This window comes from Colobus angolensis, unplaced genomic scaffold (genome assembly GCF_000951035.1).
Source record: "Colobus angolensis palliatus isolate OR3802 unplaced genomic scaffold, Cang.pa_1.0 Scaffold124, whole genome shotgun sequence".
NCBI classification, from domain to species: domain Eukaryota; kingdom Metazoa; phylum Chordata; class Mammalia; order Primates; family Cercopithecidae; genus Colobus; species Colobus angolensis.
The window spans coordinates 3,398,275-3,424,460 of record NW_012113586.1 but is presented as its reverse complement, the minus strand read 5'-3'; the positions used below and the strand labels follow the sequence as shown (position 1 = coordinate 3,424,460).

The 26,186-nt window shown below is 42.2% G+C and overlaps 1 protein-coding gene across 2 annotated transcripts in view; it reads left to right on the top strand.

Annotated features, from left to right (window-relative positions):
• Nucleotides 1-26,186, top strand: part of TTF2 (transcription termination factor, RNA polymerase II) — a 43,760-nt gene that overhangs the window by 5,251 nt on the left and 12,323 nt on the right. For both annotated transcript variants that reach the window (XM_011933076.1, XM_011933075.1), the window contains exons 4-15: nucleotides 8,190-8,256; nucleotides 9,721-10,713; nucleotides 11,027-11,141; nucleotides 11,488-11,670; nucleotides 12,784-12,932; nucleotides 14,775-14,856; nucleotides 16,992-17,111; nucleotides 18,870-19,020; nucleotides 21,545-21,650; nucleotides 23,915-24,096; nucleotides 25,095-25,248; nucleotides 25,572-25,663. In XM_011933076.1, coding sequence (XP_011788466.1) covers nucleotides 8,190-8,256; nucleotides 9,721-10,713; nucleotides 11,027-11,141; nucleotides 11,488-11,670; nucleotides 12,784-12,932; nucleotides 14,775-14,856; nucleotides 16,992-17,111; nucleotides 18,870-19,020; nucleotides 21,545-21,650; nucleotides 23,915-24,096; nucleotides 25,095-25,248; nucleotides 25,572-25,663 — 2,394 coding nt within the window. The remainder of the gene's footprint in view (nucleotides 1-8,189; nucleotides 8,257-9,720; nucleotides 10,714-11,026; nucleotides 11,142-11,487; nucleotides 11,671-12,783; nucleotides 12,933-14,774; nucleotides 14,857-16,991; nucleotides 17,112-18,869; nucleotides 19,021-21,544; nucleotides 21,651-23,914; nucleotides 24,097-25,094; nucleotides 25,249-25,571; nucleotides 25,664-26,186) is intronic.

Sequence of the window (26,186 nt, the reverse complement as noted above, 5' to 3'; positions counted from 1 at the left end):
GGGCGCAGTGGCTCATGCCTGTAATCCCAGCACTTTGGGAGGCTGAGGCAGGCAGATCACGAGGTCAGGAGATCGAGACCATCATGGCTAACACGGTGAAACCCCATCTCTACTAAAATTACAAAACATTAGCTGGGCATGGTGGCGCCTATAGTCCCAGCTACTTAGGAGTCTGAGGCAACAGAATGGCGTGAACCCGGGAGGCAGAGCTTGCAGTGAGCCGAGATCGCGCCACTGCACTCCAGCCTGGGCGACAGAGCAAGACTCCATCTCAAAAAAAAAAAAAAGTCTCTGAGCATTGTTTAATAGTTTTCATTACAGAGTTCCTATACCTTTGTTAAATTTATTTCTCAGTGTTTATGTTTTTTAATGCTGTTGTAAATGGAATTTTTTAAATTTCATTTTTGGATTGTATTCTGCTGGTACAGTGGGGCTGGTAAGCCTTTATTGCATGAAGTTATTATATTCTACTGATACTTAAAACCATTTACGTACTACTGGAGGACCTTTACCATACAGACACACTGTGGTAGGTGTTAGGAAGCCACTAACAAATTGGATTTTTGATCCAATTTGCATTAAAAGAAGAACTGTGGAGGACAGATTAGAAAGTGAAAATAGGGCAAAGAGACCACTGAAATACTAGCTACCATTGAAAGCCCACTACATACTTTTTTTTTTGTAGAGACAAGGTCTCACTCTATTACCCAGGCTGGTCTCAATCTCTTGGGCTCAAGCAATCCTCCTACCTTAGCCTCCCAAAGTGCTGGGATTATGGGTGTGAGCCACTGCACCCAGCCTGTTCATTATCTTTTACCTTCATATAATTTGTTGTGATAGATGTCAGTATCCCTGTTTACCAGACAGATGAAGAAACTACCATTGAGACAGGTCAGAAAGGGAATCTGAGGACCCATGGTTATAAAGTGGCATTGCTGGGATTTAAACCCAAGTCCAACTGATTCCAGACACACCAGCTTTCTCTTAAGTGGGAGATGATGGGCCTGAATTGAGGTAGCAGCAGTGGAACTGGGTGCAATTAGAATGGAGAAAACTTGCTGAAAGAGCACTGATAAGATGTATATCCTGGCAGGGCATATAAGCATGTTCCTTCCTCCATTTTTTCATCTGGAATATTGCTCACGGTGACCCTAACTTCCCTGGGTTGGAGGACTCCGAGGGAGAATGTGTGTGATGGCCTCGGTCTGGTGTTTGGCACATTGTCAGTGCTCAGAAGGGAAATGGTTGCTAACGTGGGACTTCTGTGTATTGTGTTTACATTAAGTAGGACAAGGAAGAAAAGTCAGGTTGGGAGAGTATTGGGATGTGTGGCCAACATGTACAGCTTTGGACTAATCATGTCTGTTTTTTTTCTTTTTTTTCTTTTTAAGAGTCTTGCTCTGCCACCCAGGCTGGAGTGCGGTAGCACAATCTCAGCTCACTGCGACCTCTGCCTCCCAGGTTCAGGTGATTCTCATGTCTCAGCCTCCCGAATATTGGGATTACAGGCGTGAGCCACCGCACCTGGCCAAATTGTGTCTTATTTTCATGTGAAACCAGCTAGAAAAATGAATGTGCAGCTCTGAAGAAAGGTGTGATTGAGGTCAGAATTTTGAGAACTTGCTGTTAACATTCTTTGTACTAGATGGATGAGACTGAGAGGGGATTATTATTTTAAAATAGAACAAAAAAGTATGTTACATGTATTTCTCTTAGCCCAAATCCAGAACACTATTACTAGGAGGTACTTACTGGAGCTTTAAAAAGGTTGTCTTAGGGCTAGGTGTGGTGGTTCACACCTGTAATCCCAGCACTTTGGGAGGCCAAGGTGGGCGGATCACTTGAGGGCAGGAGTTCAAGACCAGCCTGGCCAACATGGTGAAACTCCATCTCTGGGAGTGGTGGCGGGTACCTGTAATCCCAGCTACTCGGGAGGCAGGAGAATCACTTTGAGCCAGGAAAGTGGAGGTTGCAGTGAGCCAAGATCACATCATTGCACTCCACCCTGGATGACAGAGCAAGACTCAGTCTCAAAAAAAAAAAAAAGGTTATCTTAGGACAAATAAAAGTAAAAGGCAGTTCTCAACACACAACAAATTAAAAAACACTAACAACAGAAAACCAGGTACCCTGATAGGTGGTATGGACTGGACATTTAAACAGAAATAGATAAGCCTATATATGGATGATGGCTTCCTTAGTGAACATTAAGGGTGTTCAGCCAGAACCCCTGGCGAGTGACCTAGGGGAGTACAGCCTTTCCCTCACACAGTCTGGGTTTTCTTTTTAAGAACTTAAGTATTTTACATCCTCTAATTAATATTATTATGTTTGGCTTAATATAGCCAGGAGACAGGTGCAACAGAGTGATGGAAGGGAGGTGTAAACTGAGGTGAAGATGCCCATTTTTTCATCCCTTTCTGTGTAGCTGCATTTGTGTGCAGATCTCTAACTGAAACACCAGATGGCACCACTCACCAGCATTTGACTGGCCGTTTGGCGAGGGCTTTCTGTGTACAGGCAGTAAAGGAATCCGATAATCTCAGTAGAACCAGGGGGAAGAAATCTTGCATTGACATGAATGATGTGGCACACCCTGGTATACAAATGTTGGACATTGTCATTGAGCTGCTGAGTTCACATTTTCCTTTCTCTCTGTTTCTCACAGAGCTTTCACTCTCAAGGATACAGGGTCAAAATAAATGGAAATATTTCTTTGCTTAGATGTGGGTAAAACAAGTTTTAGTTCTTTAAATAATTGGTTGTGGTATCATTCTGAGCAAACTATCGCAAGGACAGAAAACCAAACACCGCATGTTCTCACTCATAGGTGGGAATTGAACAATGAGATCACTTGGACACGGGAAGGAGAGCATCACACACCGGGGCCTGTCGTGGGGTAGAGGGAGCGGGGAGGGATAGCATTAGGAGAAATACCTAATGTAAATGATGAGTTAATGGGTGCAGCACACCAATATGGCACATGTATACATATGTAACAAACCTGCACGTTGTGCATATGTACCCTAGAACTTAAAGTATAATAAAAAAAAAAAAAGAAAAGAAAAATATTCACCTCAAAAAAAAATTAATTGGTTGTGGTGAGATGTTCAAAATGTTTTACTTTTAATAACCCTTGAAACTTCACATGTCTAGAAAACTCCTCGTGTTGTTGACTATTGGGTGAAATTGACCTGCGGATTATCTAGCCCTAGTATAGTGAGCAGGCTGATGATAGAGAGGCAACCAGGCGTGCGCTAGACCCAGCCAGAATCTTAGGCCCCACCAGCTGTGAAGGACCCACTGAATAAAGCCATACTTATGAGGCGGTGTACAGTACCATGCACTGCACTGTGCAATGGGAGCAATCCCTGTGTATAAAGGATAGTAACCCTTTGTAATATGTGCAGCAATTACGTTTTCCCAGTTTGCTTTTTGTCTTATAATTTTGCTTATAGTATTTTCATCATATGGAAGTGTAAACTTTTAAAAACTACTAAATTCTTTCTCACTTCAGTCAAAATTACTAACTTCTTTATTTCTCAGCTTCAGAGTTTTATCCTATGCTTAGAAAAGCCTTCTTCACTTTAGGACTACAAGAATATTCATCTCTGTTTTTTTCCTAGAACATTTACAATTTTGTTTTTTACTTTTACATTTTTTTTTTCCATCTTGAATGTTCATGTAAAAGAATGAGGTAGAAATTCGACTTTATGTTTTTCCAGAGCTGGAGCATGTAAAGATATGAACTCATAATCCCCAACGAGCCTTTGATACAACTGGAGTAAGAGTTAGACGTACTGAGATTGGGGTGCAGTCTCCTCTGCACGTTAGAGTGCTAAATTGAAGACGTTCAGATGCCAGATGGTTCTCTGACTCTAAGACATACAGTTCAGGGCTAGGAAGGTTACATAGAAAGTGGACGAGTTGAGACCTGAAGTTGTCCTTGAATGACCTTGACAGTTTTGATGGAGGAGAGGACAAGGAAGTGTTGAGGCAGAACAGCTTCAGCAGAAGTGTGGATGTAGGAATAAGCAGGGTGATCAGCGAGAGTGAACTTGGCATTTCTGTTGTCTATCGAGACCTTGGTATATATCAGGCTTTGCTCTGATTGTATTTTGTCTTCATCATGACCATATGAGGTATGGACTATATCATTTTGCCATTTTACAGAAAAGGAAACTGCCACAGGGGGCAGTCAGTTAAGGTGTCTGATGTTTCAGAACTAATTCTGTGGTAGGGCTGGGATTCGAACCAAGGAGGATAGTTCTGGAGGCTGAGAGAACCGCAGCCTTGCTAGAGTGAATGCACTTGGCAATGTGATGTTGAGTTGGACGGTTACCTTTAGGAAGATGGGAGGATTTGTGTTTTGGTGAAGAAGTCAGGATTGAAGAGGTCTGGCTTCCTCTGGCTGGTTGCTTCATCGTTATTGCCTATAACCTCTGTCCTAGAAAACAATTAATAAACATACTGCAGAAATTAATGCTTTTCTTTATAGTGGACTTGATACTTGCTTTCTCTGCAAAAATATATTTCCACTGCATTCTTTGTTGATTCACAATATAATAAAACATAACAAACAAACTTTTTATCCTAAAATCAGAAAAGCCCATCCAGATTGATTTTAATTAAAAATGTAAGGGAAAGCATTTTTAGCACTGTGCCTAGCACATAGCAGATGTTCAGTGTGTTTCCTTCCTTCTTTCTCCAACTCTTGCCCTTCTCCTGAAAGTCTACATGGCATGAGTTTTAAAGTAGACACTACAGTCATGAGTCACTTAGCAATGGGGACATATTCTGAGAAATGCGTCATTAGGAGATTTCATTGTGCGAACGTCACTGTGAACTTACGCAAACCTACTTGATATAGCCTAATACATACCTAGGCTACAGACCTGCACAGTATATTACTATACTGAATACTGCAGGCAGTTGTAACACAGTGCTAAGTATTTGTGTATCTAAACAAAGAAAATGTACAGCAAAAATACAGTATTACCTCATGGGACCACGGTTGTACATGCCATCCACTGTTGACTGAAACATCATCATGCAGCATGTGACTGTACTTATGAAATATTCTTTCAGTAAAGATTTCAAGTACTTGATATGCGTTAAACAACAGCAGAGGTTTGTTCTTGATTTATTTCTGTAAGTAGTAGCACCCACTGATGGCAGCTGGTACTTTGAATTTTATGCATTCAAAGCATTTCAGAAATTGTATTACATATGTTTAATATAATATCCTATTGCAATGGGAAAAATTAAACCAGTAAGGTTTTAAAAATTGTGAACTTGGATGGGAAAATCGTGTTTGTACAAGAGGGAGGGGCTGGACGTATTTTCTTTTTAGCTTAACTTTTATGGACTACTTGTCTGTTTGGGCTTGTTCATCTTTGTTTATGTGTCCTGGTGAAGTAGTGGCGTCAAGGGACTGGGACCTGCCCAGGACTCCTGAATTAGGATGCAGACTGTTGTGATTCATCTTGTACATCATGGGACTAATTTAAGAAGTTAGAAAAAGAACAATAAATTACACTGAAGGAAAGCAGAAGGAAGGAATTAATGTTGGTAAAAGTTACATTTAATGAGTTAGAAAGCAGTATATAGATAATTAATAAAGAAAATCAGAGGCTCACCTGGTCAAGAAGGATAGCACAAATACATAATATGAGAAATAAGGAGCTGTACCACAGACGTATTGAAACGTATGTGAAATGACGTATGCGCAGTTTCACTCCTTGTGCCACTGGTTTTAATAGTAAAGGATAAGAAACAGGTGAACCGCCCACCAAGAGGGTTCTGGTTAAAGATAACGAAACATCCCATACAGTGGAAAACCGCAACTGGAAAAAAAATAATAAAAACAAGGGCCTTCTTTACATATATGTTAGTATAGAAAAATTTTCAAGGTACTAGGTAAAAGTAGAAAGGCAAGGTATTTAGCAGTATGTATGTTATGCTACCCATCTGTGTAGAGGAGGAGAAAGAATGTATATTGACTTGAATATGCATTTAAAAATCTCTTGGAAAGATAAACAAAAAACTAATGAGCAGTTACATGTTGGGAGAGAAGTGAACCGGGCAGATAGGGTGTGAAGGGGCTCCTCACTGTGTTTTTAATACTTATGGATTGAATACATTACCTATTTCAACAAACAAAATATTTATTTTTAAAGTTCTTATTTAATCAATTAAATTTTTTGAGGAGTTATTTTAGGTAATGACATAAATCAGTTCTATTTTATGCAGCAATACTTAATTATGTACACCAGGCAAGTCATAGTTGGGAATGAAGAGATTATATATGGTTTTTGCCCTCTAGTAGCTGAAAATATACCTGGACAGTCAGCTATATTTTATAGCTGGACAGTGAGCTTCATTGGGTTGCTGTAAATGTAATTGTGTTTTTTGCCATTAAAAGTAATGGCAGAGAGGCAGTTCATGGATTAAACAGGGAAGGGAATGTGGGGCAACCTTGCCAAGCAGGTATGACTTAAGCTGGGCCTTGAGGGACCAGTAGGACTTCCGTAGCTGGAGATGGGGAAGATGGTAGACAGATCGGGATGATGAGGATATGCTTTGGATGGAGAGTAGTACCCATGCAAAGTCTAGTAGACTGGAGGATGCATGGCTTAGTTCGGCAGTGGAACAGCATAGACACCTCTGGATAGCTGGAGTATGGGCTGTGTTTGTGTGTGCAGGGACTTTCTTGCACTGGGATGTTAAGTCTGTATTCACCTTGTTTTTTTGATGGAAAGAGTGTAAATATATACAGAAGTAAGATAGGGTACTGTAGCATGAACTTCAACAATTGCCAGCTCATGGCTACTCTTGTTCTGTATGTATCCTATCCACTTCACCCCGTAACCCCTGCCCTATTTTGAAAGAAATCCCAGATAACATTATTTCATCTGTCAATATTCTAGTATGTACCTTTAAAAGATACAGACTTTTTTTTTTTTGAAACAGAGTCTCGCTCTGTTGCCAGGCTGGGGTGCAGTGTTGCAATCTCAGCTCACTGCAGCCTACCCCTCCTGGGTTCAAGCGATTCTTCTGCCTCGGCCTCCTAAGTAGCTGGGACTACAGGCACGCGCCACCATCCTGGGCTAATTTTTGTATTTTTAGTAGAGACGGGATTTCACCATGTTGGCCAGGATGGTCTTGATCTCTTGATCTTGTGATCTGCCCACCTCAGCCTCCCAGAGTGCTGGAATTACAGGCATGAGCCACCGTGCCCGGCCAAGATATGAACTATTTTAAAAAATATATTTTTATGTTTTAGAGAAGGGAGTCTTGCTGTGTTGCCCAGGTTTGAGTGCAGTGGCTATTCACAGGCACAATCTTAGCACATTGCAGCCTCTGGCCTCAAGTGATCCTCCTGTCTCAGGCTCCTGAGTAGAGGGGACTGACTACAGGTGTGTGTCACTGCATCCAGCTGGACTCTTTTAGCATACCGGTTGGTGTACATATTTTCAGTGGACTCATAAAATGTCGTAAATAGTTTTAGTAGTTTTTATTTGTTTAAATCAGGATCCAAATAAGGTTCACAAATTGGAATTGATTAATATGTCTTTTAAGTCTCTTTAATTTTCCCTTCATCTTTTTTTCTCCCTTGTAACTTATTTGTTGAAGGGATCAGGTTGTTTGTCCTATAGCGTTTCCCGCTGCCAAGATTTTGCAGATTATATTCTCCATGGTCTAGTTTTCCGCGTTCTTCTGTTGTTTCTATTTCCTATGAATTGGTCATTGGATCTAGAGGTTAGTTTTTTGTTTGTTTTGGCTTGGTTGTTTTGAGTTTTTTTGGGCAACATTGCTTTATAGCTAGTGTTGTTTCTCCCTGTCAGGGACACACAGTGTCTGGCTATCTCTCATTTCTCTGATTTTAGTAGCCATTGCTGATCAGTGTTTCTATTTCTATTTCAGTCATTCGTTACAGACTAAAAAGAATAAACCTGTGTGCGTTCTCTGGCGACCATGCCATATTTATTCTTTGACTTCTTAGCCCCTATAAATGTTCTGTGCAGTAAATAATTTTTAAATGTGTACATAAAAGTAATTGGTTTCAAGTGACCTCCCAAAGCCAGTATCAAATAGTTGCAAGATGTTTTCTTGGATTAAAAATAAGCTTATCTCTTGTTCTAATGGATTTTCATAACCTTGAGTATTTGTGTTTTATACTTCATTAGATTGTTCTTCCGATGCATTAGAAGTAAGGCAGAGGGGAAACGCTGGTGTGGAAGTATTCCATGGCAGGTAGGAATTATTCATCTGTTTTGAAACCTGTTGTGTTAAGACTTTTAATATGCAGCATCACCTGAAAGTACCTTGAAGTTCACATAAACGAGTTGGTCTTCATCAGACTATCTTGAAAGATAGTTTTCTTTAAGCAAGGTAGGCCCTGTTGGGACCTTAATTCAAAGGAACATTTGGTTGTAATCAAGATTAATTATTTGCATCCTATTTCACTTAGTAAATAAAAATATTTACTAATACAAATATTTATTTGAGGTCTTAAATGCAGTCAGTATTCTTTTACTTAAGAAAAAAATAGATTTCCTTGACTAACTCTTGTATCTTTTTATAGAGGAATTTCTACTTGATATTGGTATAAGCTCCTAGAATGTTCGAACTAGGAGGAGCGTCTCCTCTGAATAGGAGAAGCCCTATACATATTTAGTGCATAAGGAACTAAAACTAGGGAGGTGATAAGACTTGTTTTGGCAGAGGTATGGCTTGAACTTACGATTCTATATTACCACAGTAAAATCTTCCTAAAGCCAAAATCAAAGCAAGTGTTTTAAGACAATGTTTAGGTTTGGGGAAAAGTTCATCTTTTTTTTTCTTTTTTTTTTAATTGAGACGGAGTCTCGCCCTGTGGCCCAGGTTGGAGTGCAGTGGCGCAATCTCGGCTCACTGCAAGCTCTGCCTCCCGGGTTCATGCCATTCTCCTGCCTCAGCCTCCTGAGTAGCTGGGACTACAGGCGCCCGCCACAGCGCCCGGCTAATTTTTTGTATTTTTAGTAGAGATGGAGTTTCACCATGTTAGCCAGGATGGTCTCGATCTTCTGACCTTGTGATCCGCCCGACTCGGCCTCCCAAAGTGCTGGGATTACAGGCATGAGCCACCGCGCCCGGCCGTAGTTCATCTTTAAGAGAACAGTTTTTTTCTGAAAAGTATACACTGTGGCCATTGTGATTGTAAAAGCACTTTGGTTTGTCACTACTTTTCCTTGAGGTCTGGAAAAGTGTGATCATGGACAGAGAAGGAATGAAATATTGAAAGTACCGTGAAGAAATGAGTCTTTTGTGGGTTTGGCACGTCATCTTTTCTAGATGTGGAAATGGTATCAAGAATGTTCAGGAAATATTGGACTGCTTTTACTGTGTTTCCATTTCTTCTGCAGAATAATCCTAAGTGAATTAATGCAGGAACAGAAAACCAAATATCATATGTTCTCACTTACAAATAGGAGCTAAGCATTGAGCACCCATAAACATGGGAACAACAGATACTGTGAACTACTGGAGAGGGGAGGAGGGCATGGGTTAAGAAACTATTGGACACTATGTTCACTGCCTGAGTGCGATATACTCATATAACAAAGCTGCATGTGTGCCTCCTGTATATAAAATAAAAGATGAGATGAAAAGGAAAGGCATTCTAGATATGAAGTTTGCATTAATATTTTATATGAAGATTAATTATGTTGTCTTTAGGATCCTGATTCCAAAGAATATTCTGTCCCCAGTAAGTCTGAGCATGCATCTGAGACATTTCATCATTCTTCCAACCGGCTGAGAAATCCATTCAAGGTACTTGACAAAAATCAAGAACCAGCTCTCTGGAAACAACTCATCAAAGGTGAAGGTGAGGAAAAGACGGCTGATAAGAAGCAAAGAGAAAAGGGAGATCAGCTTTTCGATCAAAAGAAGGAACAGAAGCCTGAATCGATGGAGAAAGATCTCTCATCTGGCCTGGTACCAAAGAAGAAACAATCTGTAGTTCAAGAGAAGAAGCAAGAGGAGAGAGCAGAGATTCAGTGTGAGGCAGAGGAGACTGGAGGCACACACAAAAGAGACTTTTCTGAAGTTAAATCTCAACAGTGCCAAGGTAATGAGCTTACAAGACCATCTGCATCTTCTCAGGAGAAATCAAGTGGTAAGAGTCAAGATGTCCAAAGAGAATCAGAACCTCTGAGAGAAAAGGATACCCAGCTTTTGCCTCAAAATGTTCACAGTCACAGCTCAATAAGCAAGCCCCAGAAAGGGGGACCCCTCAACAAGGGGTACAAGAACTGGGAGGCTAAAGAAACAAAGGCAAAGGATGGCCCTAGCACACAGGCCACCCAGAAAAGCCTGCCTCGGGGACATTTCCAAGAGCGGCCGGAGACCCACGGTGTGCGTGCTCCTGGAGGACCAGTGGCTCAGGCTGCAACAGCAGCACCAGGGCTTTCCCTGGGTGAGGGCCATGAAGCTGCCACAAGCAGTGACGATGAGGAGGAAGATGATGTTGTTTTTGTTTCCTCTAAGCCTGGGAGCCCCCTACTCTTTGACTCGACTCTGGACTTACAGACGAAGGAGAACCTCCAATTCCCTGATCGAAGTGTGCAAAGAAAGGTATCTCCGGCCTCAGGTGTTTCCAAGAAGGTAGAGCCCTCAGACCCAGCAGCCCAGCGTGTCTACCTTACAACACAACTGAAACAAAAGAAGGTAACTGTTGACTCGTGTTTTGTTTTTGAGGTCAGAGCATTGCTTGCTATGGGCAGATATGAGATCTCATTGCTACAGAAGGGTTAAATATGTTCATATGAAGGTTTTATAGGTGTGTGTTTAGTTTCTGCCTTTTCCCCTATTTATAGTTTCAAGATTGGTAAGCCAGCTGGGTTAAAATTTAAAAAACGTTCTGGTTTTTATACACATTTAAAAGACCATAATTTCAGAGTTTGGATGTTTCAGGCTATTTTAATCTGAAACTATTCATCTAACAGTGTGAGAGATCCATTTGATGGAATCTGTTTTGCAGAGCACACTGGCATCAGTGAACATCCAGGCTCTTCCAGACAAGGGTCAGAAATTGATCAAACAAATCCAGGAGCTGGAGGAAGCACTCAGTGGTCTTGCCCTTTCCCCAGAGCAAGGTAAAGTGGCTTATGCCTCAGAACTCTGGGTTTGCGTGGACTTTACAAGAGATATTTGGAAGCCCTTTTAATAAAGAATGTGTTGATTCATTCACTTTTCCATTTTATTATCTGCTTCTGAGCCTTCTTTCACATTACACCTATGGTTCATAAAAAGCCTTTCTCCTATTTCCTGTGGACTCTACTTTCTTCCCCATTGTTTAAGTAACTGTTAAAATGCTACATTCTCTAGGAGTCCTTCATTGGAATGGTGATGATCCCTCTCTCTTAACCTCGCCTCCACACATACGATCCCTTCACTTAATTTGCTGAACTTTAATCTGCTCTTCTCTTGTTTTCTGAGCAGGAACTAATGAGAAGAGTAACAGTCAAGTGCCACAGCAGAGTCACTTCACCAAAACTACCACTGGCCCTCCCCACCTGGTGCCTCCCCAACCCCTTCCTGGTTGTGGTACCCAACCCATGGGTTCTCTGGAACTAAAGTCTGCCTGCCAGGTGACTGCTGGAGGATCTAGTCAGTGTTATCAAGGTAAGACCCAAGGGCCTGGCCCTGCTGTGAATAGCCACCCCTGTGAGTTACGTGCCGCCTGGTACAGTAGTCACCTCTTATCCACACTTCCAGTTACCCTTGGTCACCTGTGGTCCAAAAAGAGGTGAGTACAGTACAGTAAGGTATTTGGAGAGAGAAAGAGACAGAAACCACATTCACATAACTTTTATTACAGTATATTGTTATAAGTTTTCTATTTTGTTATTGTTAAACTCTTCCTGTCCCTAATTTATTGAAGTTTAAAATAGGTATGAATGTGTGGGAAAATAAAAAAACAAAACAAAACATCATGTGTATATGGTTCAGTACCATCCACAGATTCAGGCATCCACTGGGGGTCTTACAACATATGCCCTGTGGATAAGGAGGGACTATTGTAGATGTCTTTGTGCCCACATGAGGGGAGAAGCCATTCTCAAGTCAAGTCATAAGTTGCCCATATAATAAAGATTGTACAGCTCAGTAGAGCTTTGCATAGTGTTACTTAGCTTTCTGTGAGGGCACAGACTGTGTCTACCTTGTTCACCACTGTATGCTGATTAGCCAACCCAGTGGCTTGCACATAGGAGTCATCCAGTCAGCATTTGTGGATGAAAACTCTAGCTCGCATCATTATGAGGTAGGCAGACCTGCAGATATGCTCTTACTCCTTCGTGTGTGTGTGTAAGTGTGTGTAAGACTGGGGAGAGTGTGTGTGTGTATGTAAGTGTTTGTAAGACCGAGGAGAGACATGAGTCAAGACTGAAGACTAATAGATCCACAGAGAGCAATAACACCCTATTAGCTAAGTGTTCCCTTCCTGAACTTTCTAGGCAACTTTGAATTCAGAGGTAACTGCAGAATGAAGATTCCAAGTAGAGCCTGAAATGTGTAATAGGATCAGTTGACAGGAGACTGATCAGGAAATAGGAGCTTGGGTTGGCTGGCAGTGACTAGAAAAGCAAAAGCCAGTTGTCTCCCAATAGAGAACTCCGAGAGAAGTGGAAAGTTGAGGAGAGTAGTTAACAAGGAGGGTAAGAAATAGATACAGGGCCATTTCTAGCTAAGTTCACTCTAAAGGGATAAAGAAAACATACTTGTGACATCTTTTAGGTAAAACCTATTTGTACGCACGCCATACAAACCAAGATCACATTCACGCAGTGTGGAAAATCACAAGTGAAGCCATCGATCAGCTGCATCGCTCACTTGAGTCATGTCCTGGTGAGACGGCTGTTGCAGAAGATCCCGCTGGGCTGAAGGTGAGCCAGGGAAGACTCCCGGTGCAGTCCCCTACGACAGTGCTCCAGCAGCCCCATGAAACTGCTGGCAGAGAGACTTTCTGAGATACCTTTCCTACAGATAGATGCTTGAATGCCTTTCCTTGCAGAATCCTCTCCTTTTATGCTTAACAGCCAAACAATAACAACAAAACTCCTTTTTTAAAAAGTCATAAAGTTACGTCTTTCTGTAGCAGTTAAAGATCCATTTGTTGAGTTGGTAGGTGCCACAAGAATGTGAAAGAATTGCTGCTTGGGGCCGGGTGCGGTGGCTCAAGCCTGTAATCCCAGCACTTTGGGAGGCCGAGACGAGCGGATCACAAGGTCAGGAGATCGAGACCATCCTGGCTAACACGGTGAAACCCCCGTCTCTACTAAAAAAATACAAAAAACTAGCCGGGCGAGGTGGCGGGCGCCTGTAGTCCCAGCTACTCGGGAGGCTGAAGCAGGAGAATGGCGTGAACCCGGGAGGTGGAGCTTGCAGTGAGCCGAGGTCCGGCCACTGCACTCCAGCCTGGGCGACACAGAGGGAGACCCCCTACCCCCCCCCAAAAAAAAAAAAAGAATTGCTGCTTGTAATGAACTAGTTGGGGTGAAAATACACATATAATATATATAAAACAGCAAAGGCTTTAAGGCAGAAATAAGTTGTAGCTTGTAATATACAGTACAAAAGGGATTCAGAATAAAGGAAACATCACTCTAGGTCAGTGATTATTTGTTGTCTGCCTACTTTGTGCCTTAAAGGAGTTGAAAGCCTTTAGATAGCAGAGAGGAAAGGAACAAAACACCACAATTAGAGGAGTGGTGACTAGTGGGAAGATAAAGAGATTGGTATTCAGAAGTGGTGATCAGGTGTCATCAGTACCTGAGCCAGCAGTAGCAGGTGATGTTACTGAGTAGGAGCTTGGCATTGGTGAAGGATTAGATCTGAATAGCTCAAGATATATAGTGTGGAATCGCTGTAGCATTTAAGCAGGGATGGCCGATGAGGATTAGTTTTTCTCACAAAGTACAAGATAAACTGGAGTACAGAAGGACTAGAAGGGGGACTCTGGTCAAAGGGCTATTGAAATTTATGACCAGTAGTGCAGACTGGGACATTGGCTGTGGAAAGGAGAGGCAAATTTAAGAGATAATGAGGAAATGATGAAATGCCAAGGTAATGGCTGCTGAAAGTAGGGTCACAGGTCTGTTAAAAGCATAGAGCTGGGCGCAGGGGCTCACACCTGTAATCCCAGCACTTTGGGAGGCTGAGGCAGGCAGATCACTTGAGGCCAGGAGTTCAGGACTAGCCTGGCCAACATGGTGAAACCCCATCCCTACTAAAAATAGAAAAATTAGCCGGGCACGCACCTGTAATTCCAGCTACTTGGGAGGCTGAGGCAGGAGAATTGCTTGAACCTGGGAGGCGGAGGCTGCAGTAAGCTGATATCACGCCACTGCACTCCAGCCTGGGCAACAGAGCGAGACTGTCTCAAAAAAAAAAAGCTGTAGAGATGGATTTTGACTGATTAAGCAGACAAATCAGGACTCTCACTTGGGGTGTAGGGGGACTGTTAATAGAAATGTCGAACATTAGATGCAACCCAAAACAAACAGGGGCAGACCAGGACAGTATGGTTGCATCTAATGTTAGGCATTTCTATTAAGAGAGGGTGCTGTTAAGGACTTCAAGGTGAAATGAACGGTCTACATGAGGACAGTTAGAATACTGAGGGCATCATTTGCAGGAAATAAAAGAGTGTAGAGTTGGTGTAGCCAGGCTTGGCGTAGCCTCTCATTAGGAATTTATGCTTAGCATTTGGTTATTACTTTTGTCAGGTCCCTTTGTTACTACACCAGAAGCAGGCATTGGCTTGGTTACTGTGGCGGGAAAGTCAGAAGCCACAAGGAGGGATTCTGGGTAAGTGTGGTATTATAAGAGCCAGCCTTTATTGAATGCTTAGGCATTGTGCTAAACACATAGTGTTGTTTTATTTAATTCTCTCAAGGACTCTATGAGGCAGGTACTATTATTCCTCATTTTACAGATGATGAAAGTGAAGCGTGGAAGTGTTAAGCAACTTGCTCAAGAGTACACAGTTGTAGGATCAAAGATTTTGGTTGCCAGCAGTAGAAGCTGACTGGCTGATTAAATAGAGGAGGAGTTTATTTTTTGGCAGCCCCCACAATCTCTGGGAGATATGGAGTGCCAGGCTCAAGGCTAATTTCAGGAGCCATGGCTACAGCCAACACACAAACAATAGTCTATTGCCCCCCTCTTTTTTTTTTTTTTTTTGAGATGGAGTTTCGCTCTTGTCGCCCAGGCTGGAGTGCGGTGGTGCAATCTTGGCTCACTGCAACCTCCACCTCCCAAGTTCAAGTGATTCTCCTGCCTCAGCCTCCCGGGTAGCTGGGATTACAGGCATGTGCCACCACGCCTGGCTAATTTTTTGTATTTTTAGTAGAGATGGGGTTTCACCATGTTGGACAGGCTGGTCTCTAACTCCTGACCGCAGGTGCTCCACCCACCTTGGCCTCCCAGAGTGCTGGGATTACAGGCGTGAGCCACTACACTCGGCCTAACAGTAGTCTGTAAAAAGCATCATAGCTCCTTTGCTTCACCAAGTGCTAGAGGCAACCATTGCCACCCCAAAGTCAGTTGTTTCTATAGCCACTCTTTCCTGCAGAAAGGATTTCATAGGGAGTCTCTTTCTAAAGCTACTTATACCTAAATTAAAGACGTTTATGAGTACATCTGATATATAGAGCCAGGTCATATTGCTAGTGCCTTAGCTGCAACAGAAACCAGAAAGCAAGTTTTCCACTCTGCTTTGGGGACTTGTCAGGCTAAAATTTTCTAAGGTGTTCAATTTTCGGAAGCCATGATAGATGTCCACTATGGCTAGTAAGTGACTGTGTCAGTGGTCCTCAAGACCACCCCCAGGCTCGATGATTTGCTAGTAGGACACAGCATGTGGTCATACTCACAGCTAGGATTTATTTCAGTGAAAGGATATAGATCAAAATCAACAGGAGGAAAAGTCACGGGGGGGCAAAATCCAGGGGAAACCAGGTACAAGCTTCCAATAGCCTCCCAGTGGAGTCCCATGGGATATGCTTAATTCTCCCAGCAGGGAGTTGTGACAACAGGCGTTCAATGTTCCCTAGGAAGCTCATTAGAGATTTAATGCCCAAAGTTTTTATTGGGGGCTGGTTACATAGGTGGCTTCAGCCTGGTATATACCAAGCTTTCCTACTTCTAGAAGGAAAGCACATGTTCAACAGAAACCATATTGTTTGTATAAAACAACTTAGGCAGAGTGATCAACTCTTACCTCACATCCGAGTTTCCAGAGGCAACCTTGTAAGCAGGCCTTTGACAGGCCTATGGGCCTGCTATGTTCATTCTTTTTCTGGACAGTAGCAGAGCCAGAATTAAAACCGAGCCCATGCTCTGACATTCTACTTCGGTTATGGCAGAATGATTATTTTGAGTGGGTCAGGATTACAGTCTGTTAAAATGAGGATAACAGTACTCTGTAGAGTATGAATAATAAATTAGATAAGCTCAGTGATTGTTACAACGACAGTACCCAAAAATGTTCATTTATGTCCTTTTTTGATGAATAAGTTAAAGGAATAGAAGGCTATTGTAACTCCAGGAATGTTCTGGTACTGGTAAAGTAAGTAGTAGGATATATCTACTGGACATTTTTTACTTTTGGAGGTAATGGATCATCAAACTGTAATAGATACTGCACATTGTTCAGGTAACAACATAACATAGGGACTAGAATAAGATTCAAATGATAAGTTTTAAATTTTACAAGACTCACAGTAAATGTCTTGGACCTAGATCTCAAAGAGCAAGTGCTAGGGTTCCGCTGAATACAGAAGATAAAGGAGCCATTAAGGTAGGCACAGAGTAGTGACTGGAGTGGCACTGACAGCAGAGAGAACAAGGGGTAAATGTCTGCCAGTGGTTTCTCCTCTTGAAGTAGGGTTGATTCTTTGCCCTAAGCAATTAACTCTCTTAATTTTGCTTTTATTTTCTAGCGGATGATATGGGCTTAGGAAAAACCCTGACAATGATTGCACTCATCCTGACCCAGAAGAATCAAGAGAAAAAGAAAGAAAAGGAGAAAAGCACAGCTTTGACGTGGCTCTCCAAAGATGGTAGACCGAAGTGCCTTAATAGCCTGCCATTCCCTACGTCATTTGAGCCACCCAAGAGGGGAACGTTTTCAGCTAAAAAAGGATACTTTTGGTCATATTTAATCATTCTACTGGAAAATCAGTATTACCTATCATATCATTTCTGATGCTGAATATACTAATTATAAGTGATCATTTTTTCCCTTTTAATATAAACTAGGCAGAATTTTATGGAGAAAGGTTAGGCTCTAGAACACTTAATTTAAGCATAATAATAATTCTTAGTTTTTGAGACAGGGCCTCGCTCTCTTGCCCAGGCTGGAGTGCAGTGGCATGAACACAGATTACTGTAGCCTCAACCTCCTGGGCTCAAGCGATCCTCCCACCTCAGCCTCCCAAGTAGCTGGGACCACAAGTGTGCACCACCACACCCAGCTAATTTGCTTATTTTTTTTGTAGAGACAGGGCATTCCCATGTTGCCCAGGCTGGTCTCAAACAACTGGGCTCAAGCAATCATCCTGCCTCAGCCTTCCAAAGTGCTGGGATTATAGGTGTGAGTCACCATGCCTGGCCAATAATTATTATTTTTGTAAATATTGGGGAAATAACCACAGCGTAGATTCAAATTAATTTTTTTAAAGGAAGATCTGTCACAAATTCACATTTTAGTCACTATAGTGGAAGCTATTTTCCATGTTTCTGAAATTCTAGAAGTTCTAGATTACAGACACTTTCTATCTTAGCAAATGTTTTTAAAATGTAGTAACTTTAGCCAGGCACAGTGGTATGCACCTGTAGTCCCAGTTGAGGGAGGAGAGGCAGGAGAATCGCTTGAACCTGGGAGCTGGAGGCCAACCTGGGCAACATAGCAAGACACTGTCTCTTAAAAAAAATTAAATAAAAAGTAATAACTTTATAAGTACTTTAAAGATTGAATATGTTATGTATAGATAACACTACATGTAAGTTGCCATGTATTTGAGTACAGTTCTCAGTTGCTTAGCTAGGTTAAAAATCTATGGCATCTGCTCTCAGGGCCTCTAATGAGCACTGTTGCAGCTGGGCCCTGTATCCCTTTGTGTGTAGTAGCAGCATGTGTGAGTAGCACAGGCATACACACGCAGAGATGAGGGGCCATGGTATAAACAAATCATCACTAATTGGTTCCAAACCAATGTTTGCTTATTTTTTTAAAAAGGTTTCTGTACTTAATTTTAAGGTAGAAGTACAATAAGTTATGCTTTTCAGAAAATATAACAATACTGCATATGCCTGTATAATGAATCAACTCAAGAGGAGTTAGGAAATGATCCAGCTTTCACCTCCGGCCACTCTGTGAAAGCACATTGCTTTTTCACACTGAGGTCATGTGCCACCCACTTTCCTCCCCCTGTTTAGCCTCTCTTTCTGCCTGTACTTTTAGTGGAGAAAATAAGTAATTAAGTGTTTCAGTTTAAAAGACCATTTCTTCCATTTCCTATTTCACTATAGGCTCTGTATAGAAATAAGAGCAATGGTTAAACATATTAATTGAAGGAGTAAAGTCAGTCCAGAGGAAGAGGTAATGCCTTTAAGTTAAAGGCTGGTCAAACACGGTGACTCACGCCTGTAGTCCCACTGAGGGAGGCTAAGGCAGGAGGATCACTTGAGCCTAGGAGTTCGAAACCAGCCTGGTTAACACAGCAAGACCATGTCTCCTTATATTAAAAAAAAAAAAAAAAAAAGTTAAAAGCCATTTGGTGTATGTAACTAGGCACTGATTTTTTTCCCTTCTCAAGACTCTTCTGACTTGACTTCTCATGGAACACTAATCATCTGTCCTGCCTCCCTGATCCATCATTGGAAAAATGAGGTGGAGAAAAGGGTGAACAGCAACAAACTAAAAATCTATCTCTACCATGGGCCAAACCGGGATTCACGTGCCAGAGTGTAAGTGCAGGAATACGCAGTTGTGGGGGCATTCAGCACCTCTGCTCAAGGGCCTGTGGGCCTTTACTCCCCTCCCGAGATTTCACTTAATCAGGAAGCATATTTGTGAAGGCCAAAGACAGATCTTCAGTCTCGTCACCATACAGCCTTTGCCTTGTCTCCTGAGGTCTATTGGTGATCTTTTGCTGTGTCCTTGTCATTGTCCTCAACGAAAGCTGCCCTGTGAGGAGGCCTGAGATGCCTGAGCTGCCAGTCAGGTGGCAGCAGCATTCCCCTAGTCAAAAGAGATGTTTCGCAAGGCCCTCATGGCTGCTGGAGTTCTGATTCCAGGTGTATATAGTGTGAATGGAACCGGCCCAGTTCTACAGAGCATCTTGATAGAATGCTAATGATTAGTTGCTATAGGTTGATTCTATTTTTATGACTTTTTTCTATATGAACCATCTAAGATGTTTTGGACTCAATAATTTAGGATGATTAGAGCTAACTGTAAATTCTTGACAAGGGATGCTCAGAAAGGAGGAAAGAAAATGCTTCCCCACATGGCAATCTTAGTCTTTGTCTTTTGGTTTTAAAGGAATTGTTTTCTGTTCTTAATAGCGAAGTGAAGATCTAGGTTGAATACTGGCTGCTGTAGTCAAGGATGAGAACAAATTTATTTTTGCTTCTAAGTGATTTCTCTCCCCAGCCTCTAATCTGGATATTTTGTCCCCTAAAGAACAAGGCAGCAGTCTTTCAGGAGTAAATTGTTAGATTGGTGCCCCTCTGTCTTATGACACACCAGTTCTCATGACTGAGAGTCGCTTCTGCAGGCAAAATGCATCAGAGCCGTAGTGGCAGGCCTGCAGGCCTTCCCTGGCATAGATTACTGTGAGTTGCCTGCCTTTGTTCTAAATTTTTAGTTAGAAATAAATTGAATCTCACTTGATTTGTACTTTGAGCATAACTTGTTTGGTATTTAAAATGTACTAGTTGACCAATTAGAATCATTCTCAATTACCCTTCTTTATATGATGCTAGGGTAACTTATAGACACTGCTGCCTCTCTGAATCAGGCATATCCTTTTTATCAAAAGTATTTATTGGGGTTCTCAGGGCTGGACATGGTGGCTTATGCCTGTAATCCCAGCACTTTGGGAGGCCAAGGCAGGCGGATCACTTGAGCTCAGGAGTTCCAGACCAGCCTAGGCAACATGGTGAAACCCATCTCTACCAAAAATACAAAAATTAGCAGGGTGTGGCAGTGCGCACTTGTAGTCCCATTTACTTGGGAGGCTGAGATGGGAGAATCACTTGAGCCTGGAAGGTGGAGGTTGCACTGAGCCGAGATCACTCCCCTACACTCCAGCCTGGGTGACCAGGGTAGGTTACTCACCTATCATATCATTTCTGACGCTGAGTCTGATAATTATAAGTGATCATTTTTTCCCTTTTAATATAAACTTGGCTTGATCTATGATTAGCAGAATTTTAATTACTTTATTTCCATAAATACTTTAACTTATTACTTTACTTTTGAGACAGGATAGAGTGAGACCCTACCTTGTCTCAAAAAATAAATAAAGTGTTTATTGAAGTTCTCACAATATTAAGCTTCGCTGGAAAAAGATTTGTGTTTCTCATTAAGAATCTTTATATGTAACAAGTATAAGCAAGATACACTGAAAGCTTACAGCATGTATTTTTTTTTTTTTTTTTTGAGATGGAGTCTTGCTCTGTTGCCCAGGCTGGAGTGTGGTGGTGCGATCTTGGCTCACTGCAAGCTTGCAAGCTCTGCCTCCTGGGTTCACGCCATTCTCCTGCCTCAGTCTCCAGAGTAGCTGGGACTAAAGACGCCCGCCACCACACCTGGCTGATTTTTTTGTATTTTTAGTAGAGACGGGGTTTCACTGTGTTAGCCAGGATGGTCTCGATCTCCTGACCTTGTGATCTGCCCATCTCGGCCTCCCAAAGTGCTAGGATTACAGGCGTGAGCCACCATGCCCGGCCTACAGCATGTATTTTTATATCCTAATGTCAAACTAAATCAGTGAATTTTCACAAATTCATTATAGAGTGGTGGGAAGAAAGCACCATTGATATAAGGTGAACAGTGCTTTGAGGGTATCTTTCTCCCCTGGACTTTGGTGTCGTCCATCTCAAATCATTATTAAACGTTAATTCCCAACTCTATCCTACTTTCTCTTCTGGCCAGATCATATCAAGCATTATATTATCCCAGCCAGAGATTTTTCTTTCTGACTCACTGGATGGTAAGAGGGAGGCTGTGGTAGCTATAGAGAGCAGGTGGTAAATGATCAGAGGTAAAAGATAGGGAAACCAAGTGGGTAAAATTTACCTCCAAAAGTGTGTGTGTGTGTGTGTGTGTGTGTGTGTGTGTGTGTGTGTGTTAAGAACACGAGTTAATGAGTTCTGCTGTTTGTCCTTCCATTTGTAGGCATTTTTATTGAAAGATCAACTCTGTCCCTCTCATTGTCACTCTATAGTGGGACCATTTATTGATTTCTTTGTTATGTCTCTGCAGCCTCTCTACATATGACATCGTGATCACTACCTATAGCCTCGTGGCCAAGGAGATTCCCACAAACAAGCAAGAGGCAGAGATCCCAGGTGCAAACCTCAGTGTGGAGGTGAGGCTGGGGGGCGGCCAGGGAAGTGGAGTTGGAGCCACAGATAGTTTAATAGGAGTGTTTCACAGCCTCTGTGATAGCAAGAGGACCTCCCTGGAGGTCAGGAATGCTGCAAATGATCTGCATGTGGAAAGGAATTGTTCTTTCCTCTATCCCATCACCTTTATTCCAGACAACCACCTCAGTGATAAATGTCAGCATATGCCACGGGATTCACCTGCCTTTTAGAACGAAAGATGACTACATTGTATTTGTAGGGGTAACAATCACCTGAATATAGAAAAGCCTCACTTGTTGCTATTTTTATTTTAGAGTATTTGATATTTTTAATATTGATTGTGCAGACTAGCATTTTACTACTAGTATTTTGATTTTAAGCCATCATTCCCTGCCTCCCTTTACTTCCCAGAAAAAAAGGGTTGCAAATAATAGGGCTATAATGGGCCAGGGGTTAAGTGACAATCGTGAAGACCTGAGGGTCTTCTAGGGGGTCCAGGGCAGCCTCAGTTACGTGATGTAGAGGTTTTATCGTGGAATTATACTCTGGAAATACAGTGTCATCCCAAGAACTCATCTTTCCTTATGTTATCCTTTTAGCCCAACAGGATATGCACAGGTTTCTTTTTTTTTTTTTTTTTTGAGACAGAGTCTTGCTCTGTCACCCAGGCTGGAGTGCAGTGGCTGGATCTCAGCTCACAGCAAGCTCCGCCTCCCGGGTTTACGCCATTCTCCTGGCTCAGCCTCCCTAGTAGCTGGGACTACAGGCACCCGCCACCTCGCCCGGCTAGTTTTCTTTTGTATTTTTTAGTAGAGACAGGGTTTCACTGTTTTAGCCAGGATGGTCTCGAACTCCTGACCTCGTGATCCGCCTGTCTCGGCCTCCCAAAGTGCTGGGATTACAGGCTTGAGCCACCGCGCCCGGCCACAGGTTTCTTTATTTGGAGAGATCTCTAGAGAGAACATTTCTCCGGCTTATAACCAACTCTGACTTACAGATGATGAAATTTTCAGATTCCTCATGGATTTTCCATTGCTTTTGGGATAAACCCTAAATTTCTTTTCATGATGTATTAGGCTTTATTCATGTATTTATTTGAGGCAGAGTCTCACTTTGTTGCCCAGGCTGGAGTGTAATGGTGTGATCGTGGCTCACTGCAACCTCCGCCTCCCGGGTTCAAGCGATTCTCCTGCTTCAGCTTCCCAAGTAGCTGGGATTACAGGTGCCCGCCACCACACTCAGCTAATTTTTTGCATTTTTAGTAGAGATGGGGTTTTGCCATGTTGGCCAGGCTGGTGTCGAATTCCTGACCTCAAGTGATCCACCCGCCTCGGCCTCCCAAAGTGCTGGGATTATAGGCACGAGCCACTGCGCCCGGCCGTATTAGACTCTTTATGATCTTGCCCTACCTGTATGTGGCTCATCTCTCTGACACCCTGCCCCTCCCCGGGACACCTCGTGCTCAGTCATACCGATCCCGCCATGCTCTGTCACAGTGTTGTGTCTGTTCTCCCTCCGAATGAAATGCTTTGCCTCCACTGCTTCTCCCAGGTTAATTTTTTTAAACCTGCTTCAAGAATCTTTTCTGGATCACTCCCTTCCCACCTTCCCCCAATTTGGTTGAATGCCTCTGCCAGCTCCTTGTGCTTACATAAGTTGTAGCACTTTGTTTCTTCAGCAGACGTTGAGTATCTTCTATGGGTCAGGTGCTGTCTCGTCAAGAGCAGCCAGATTCCCACTTCAGGTGTTGAATTAGACCGTGGGACTTACTGTATCTACATCATATTGTAATTATCTTCACACTTGTTTTTCTCCCTGCTAGATTTTGAGCTCTTGAGGGTAGGAACTGTTTTTTATACCTGGCTTAGCATCTCACATCTAAAAGTAGACTTTTGGAAAATTTTTAGTAAATTTAGTAAATATTTTATTGAGTGAGCGAATTTGCAGGTTCAATGCCTGGTATAGTTCTGGTCTACAGCCATTGCTTAAGTGTGGATTTAAAGAATAAAGGAAAACTCAAATTTGAAAACATTTTACTCTTAGGCATCTTATGTTCAAAGACTAAGACTCTCAAATGACTTATTTATTTGAACCAGTTGAGAGGTTTTACTCTTGGGTTTCTTAATTCTTATTTCAGTGTACCTGCTCTAAGCAAATTTAAAGGTAAAGGTGGGTCCTCCATACTTGGCTGCTAGTTCCCCTTGTTTCCTTGAGGACATGTATATTTTCCCATACTGTGGCTGGATTTCACTTGTGATTCTTCCAGGGCACCTCAACACCTTTGCTTCGAATAGCCTGGGCTCGAATCATATTGGATGAAGCTCACAATGTTAAGAATCCCCGAGTGCAGACATCCATAGCTGTGTGTAAGCTACAAGCCTGTGCCCGTTGGGCTGTCACTGGAACCCCCATTCAAAACAACTTATTGGATATGTATTCACTGCTGAAGTGAGTAACTTCTTGTGACTGTGTAAATATGACCCCTGTCTGTGTCCCTTCATCATTATTTCATGTTTCGTAATAAAGCCTTAGTATGTGCCAGATTATCTGGTTTAGGAAATGGCAAGCCTGTCAACCTTTAAAGGGCAAAAGAATAAATATTTATGAGTAAATAGCTGTTGATTGGTTGATATAGGACTTTGATTACATTCAGCCCTTATAAATATGCAAACATATAGGACAGCTTGAATTAAATTATTCTTGAGTCCAGTGAATGTTTTCGGCTACTTCTGCTTTAAAACATATGGTGTAGGGCCAGCACTACAATTTATTTGAAGCAAACAGAAAAGAATGCTGATTTTAAAATATTTCCTTTTGGCTGAGTGCAGTGGGTCCTACCTGTAATCTCCACACTTCGGAAGGCTGATGTGGGAGGACGGCTTGAAGCCAGGAGTTCAAGATTAGCCAGGGCAGTAAAATGAGACCCCACCTCTATAAAAAAATAAAAAAATTAGCCAGATACAGGGGTGTGCACCGGCAGGAGGATCGCTTGAGCCCAGGAGTTCAAGGCTGCAGTGAGCTAGGATTATGCCACTGCACTCCAGCCTGGGTGGCAGAGTGAGACCTCAGTCTCTAAAGAAAAAAATTAAAAATAAATAAACTACTTATTTTTATTCGAGTCAGCCATAATAGGATGTGAAATTTCTTTCTTAGCCCCTGTAGCTTGAGGAACAAATTCTAGCTGTTGGTTATATGTCTTGTTGTGACAACGTAGGTGTTGTTAATAGGAAAACTCACATTTTTATAATGTGGTTTTGTTATTGACTTACATCCTTTTGATGTGTCCAGTAGAGGTTTGCTATGAAATTCACTTTTTAAAGTGATTGGATGACAGATGTAACAGAAAATCTGATTTGTGTTTCATCTTATATCTTACTGTGAACCTTTATTCCATTCTCCCTGACTTCTTCTTCCCTATTCTGTGCCCTTCTTCCTCAACAAGAAAGGTTTCTCCGTTGCTCTCCATTTGATGAGTTCAATCTGTGGAGGAGTCAGGTTGACAATGGCTCAAAGAAAGGAGGAGAACGGTTAAGTATTTTAACCAAGAGCCTTTTGCTGAGGAGAACAAAAGACCAGCTGGACTCTACTGGCAGACCTTTGGTAATCAAGTTTGTACCTGTCCCTGGGGGAGGCCGGGGAAGGAGCATGACTGTGTCCTTGTCTTGAGTTGAACAGCCATCTGCTTTGCTTCAGGAGCCTCTGAGTCTCCCATCCTCCTGTGCGGAGGCCCCAGGGTTGCAGTTCCTTGCCTCATGTCACAGCAATCCAGTCATACTGTATGTTGGAGCGGTCCTGTGTTTAAGAAAGGGTGGAAGCTGCATTCCAGGAGTTGACTAGATCTGCAGTGTCAGTATGGGGAATTTGTTCTGTAATAGGTAATTTGTATAGCTTCATGCTAGCTTTTTTTTCATTTGTTCTTCCAGGTGATACTGCCCCAGCGTAAATTTCAGTTGCACCATTTAAAGCTTTCTGAAGATGAAGAGACTGTTTACAATGTGTTTTTTGCAAGATCAAGGTGTGTGTATTAAAGAAGCACTTTCTCACACACATTGTTTTATTCCTGTCTTTTCTTGGGAGTGAGTTGAAGGTCAAATTTCCACAAACTTTATTTGTGGCATTATTGATTAGTTGGATGTCTGTATTCCTTTTTTTTTTTTACTCCATTTTTCTGCTTCTCCCCTCCCCAGCTTACCTCTGTCTCATACACACATGGAAGGCAACATTTTGAATCTACTCTTCATTGACTTCTTTGCATAGACGTCATAGGGTGTGGTCACCATATACTCAATCTGTCTGGTCCTCGTGGGGCTGTACTGAATGATGATGTCTCTTCGACATTTGACCTGTCATCCAGCATCTCACTGGAACTTTAAAGAGACTACTTTAATCCTTTGTGTCATCTGTTCTTTGCACTGTCTCTTGAACTCTTATCCTTCCCTGAATTCCAGATTTACTGTCTCCTATTTGGTACCTCTCATTTACATTTCTAATGTAAATATATTTTTCCTTTTTTACACCTTATATATATATATATATAT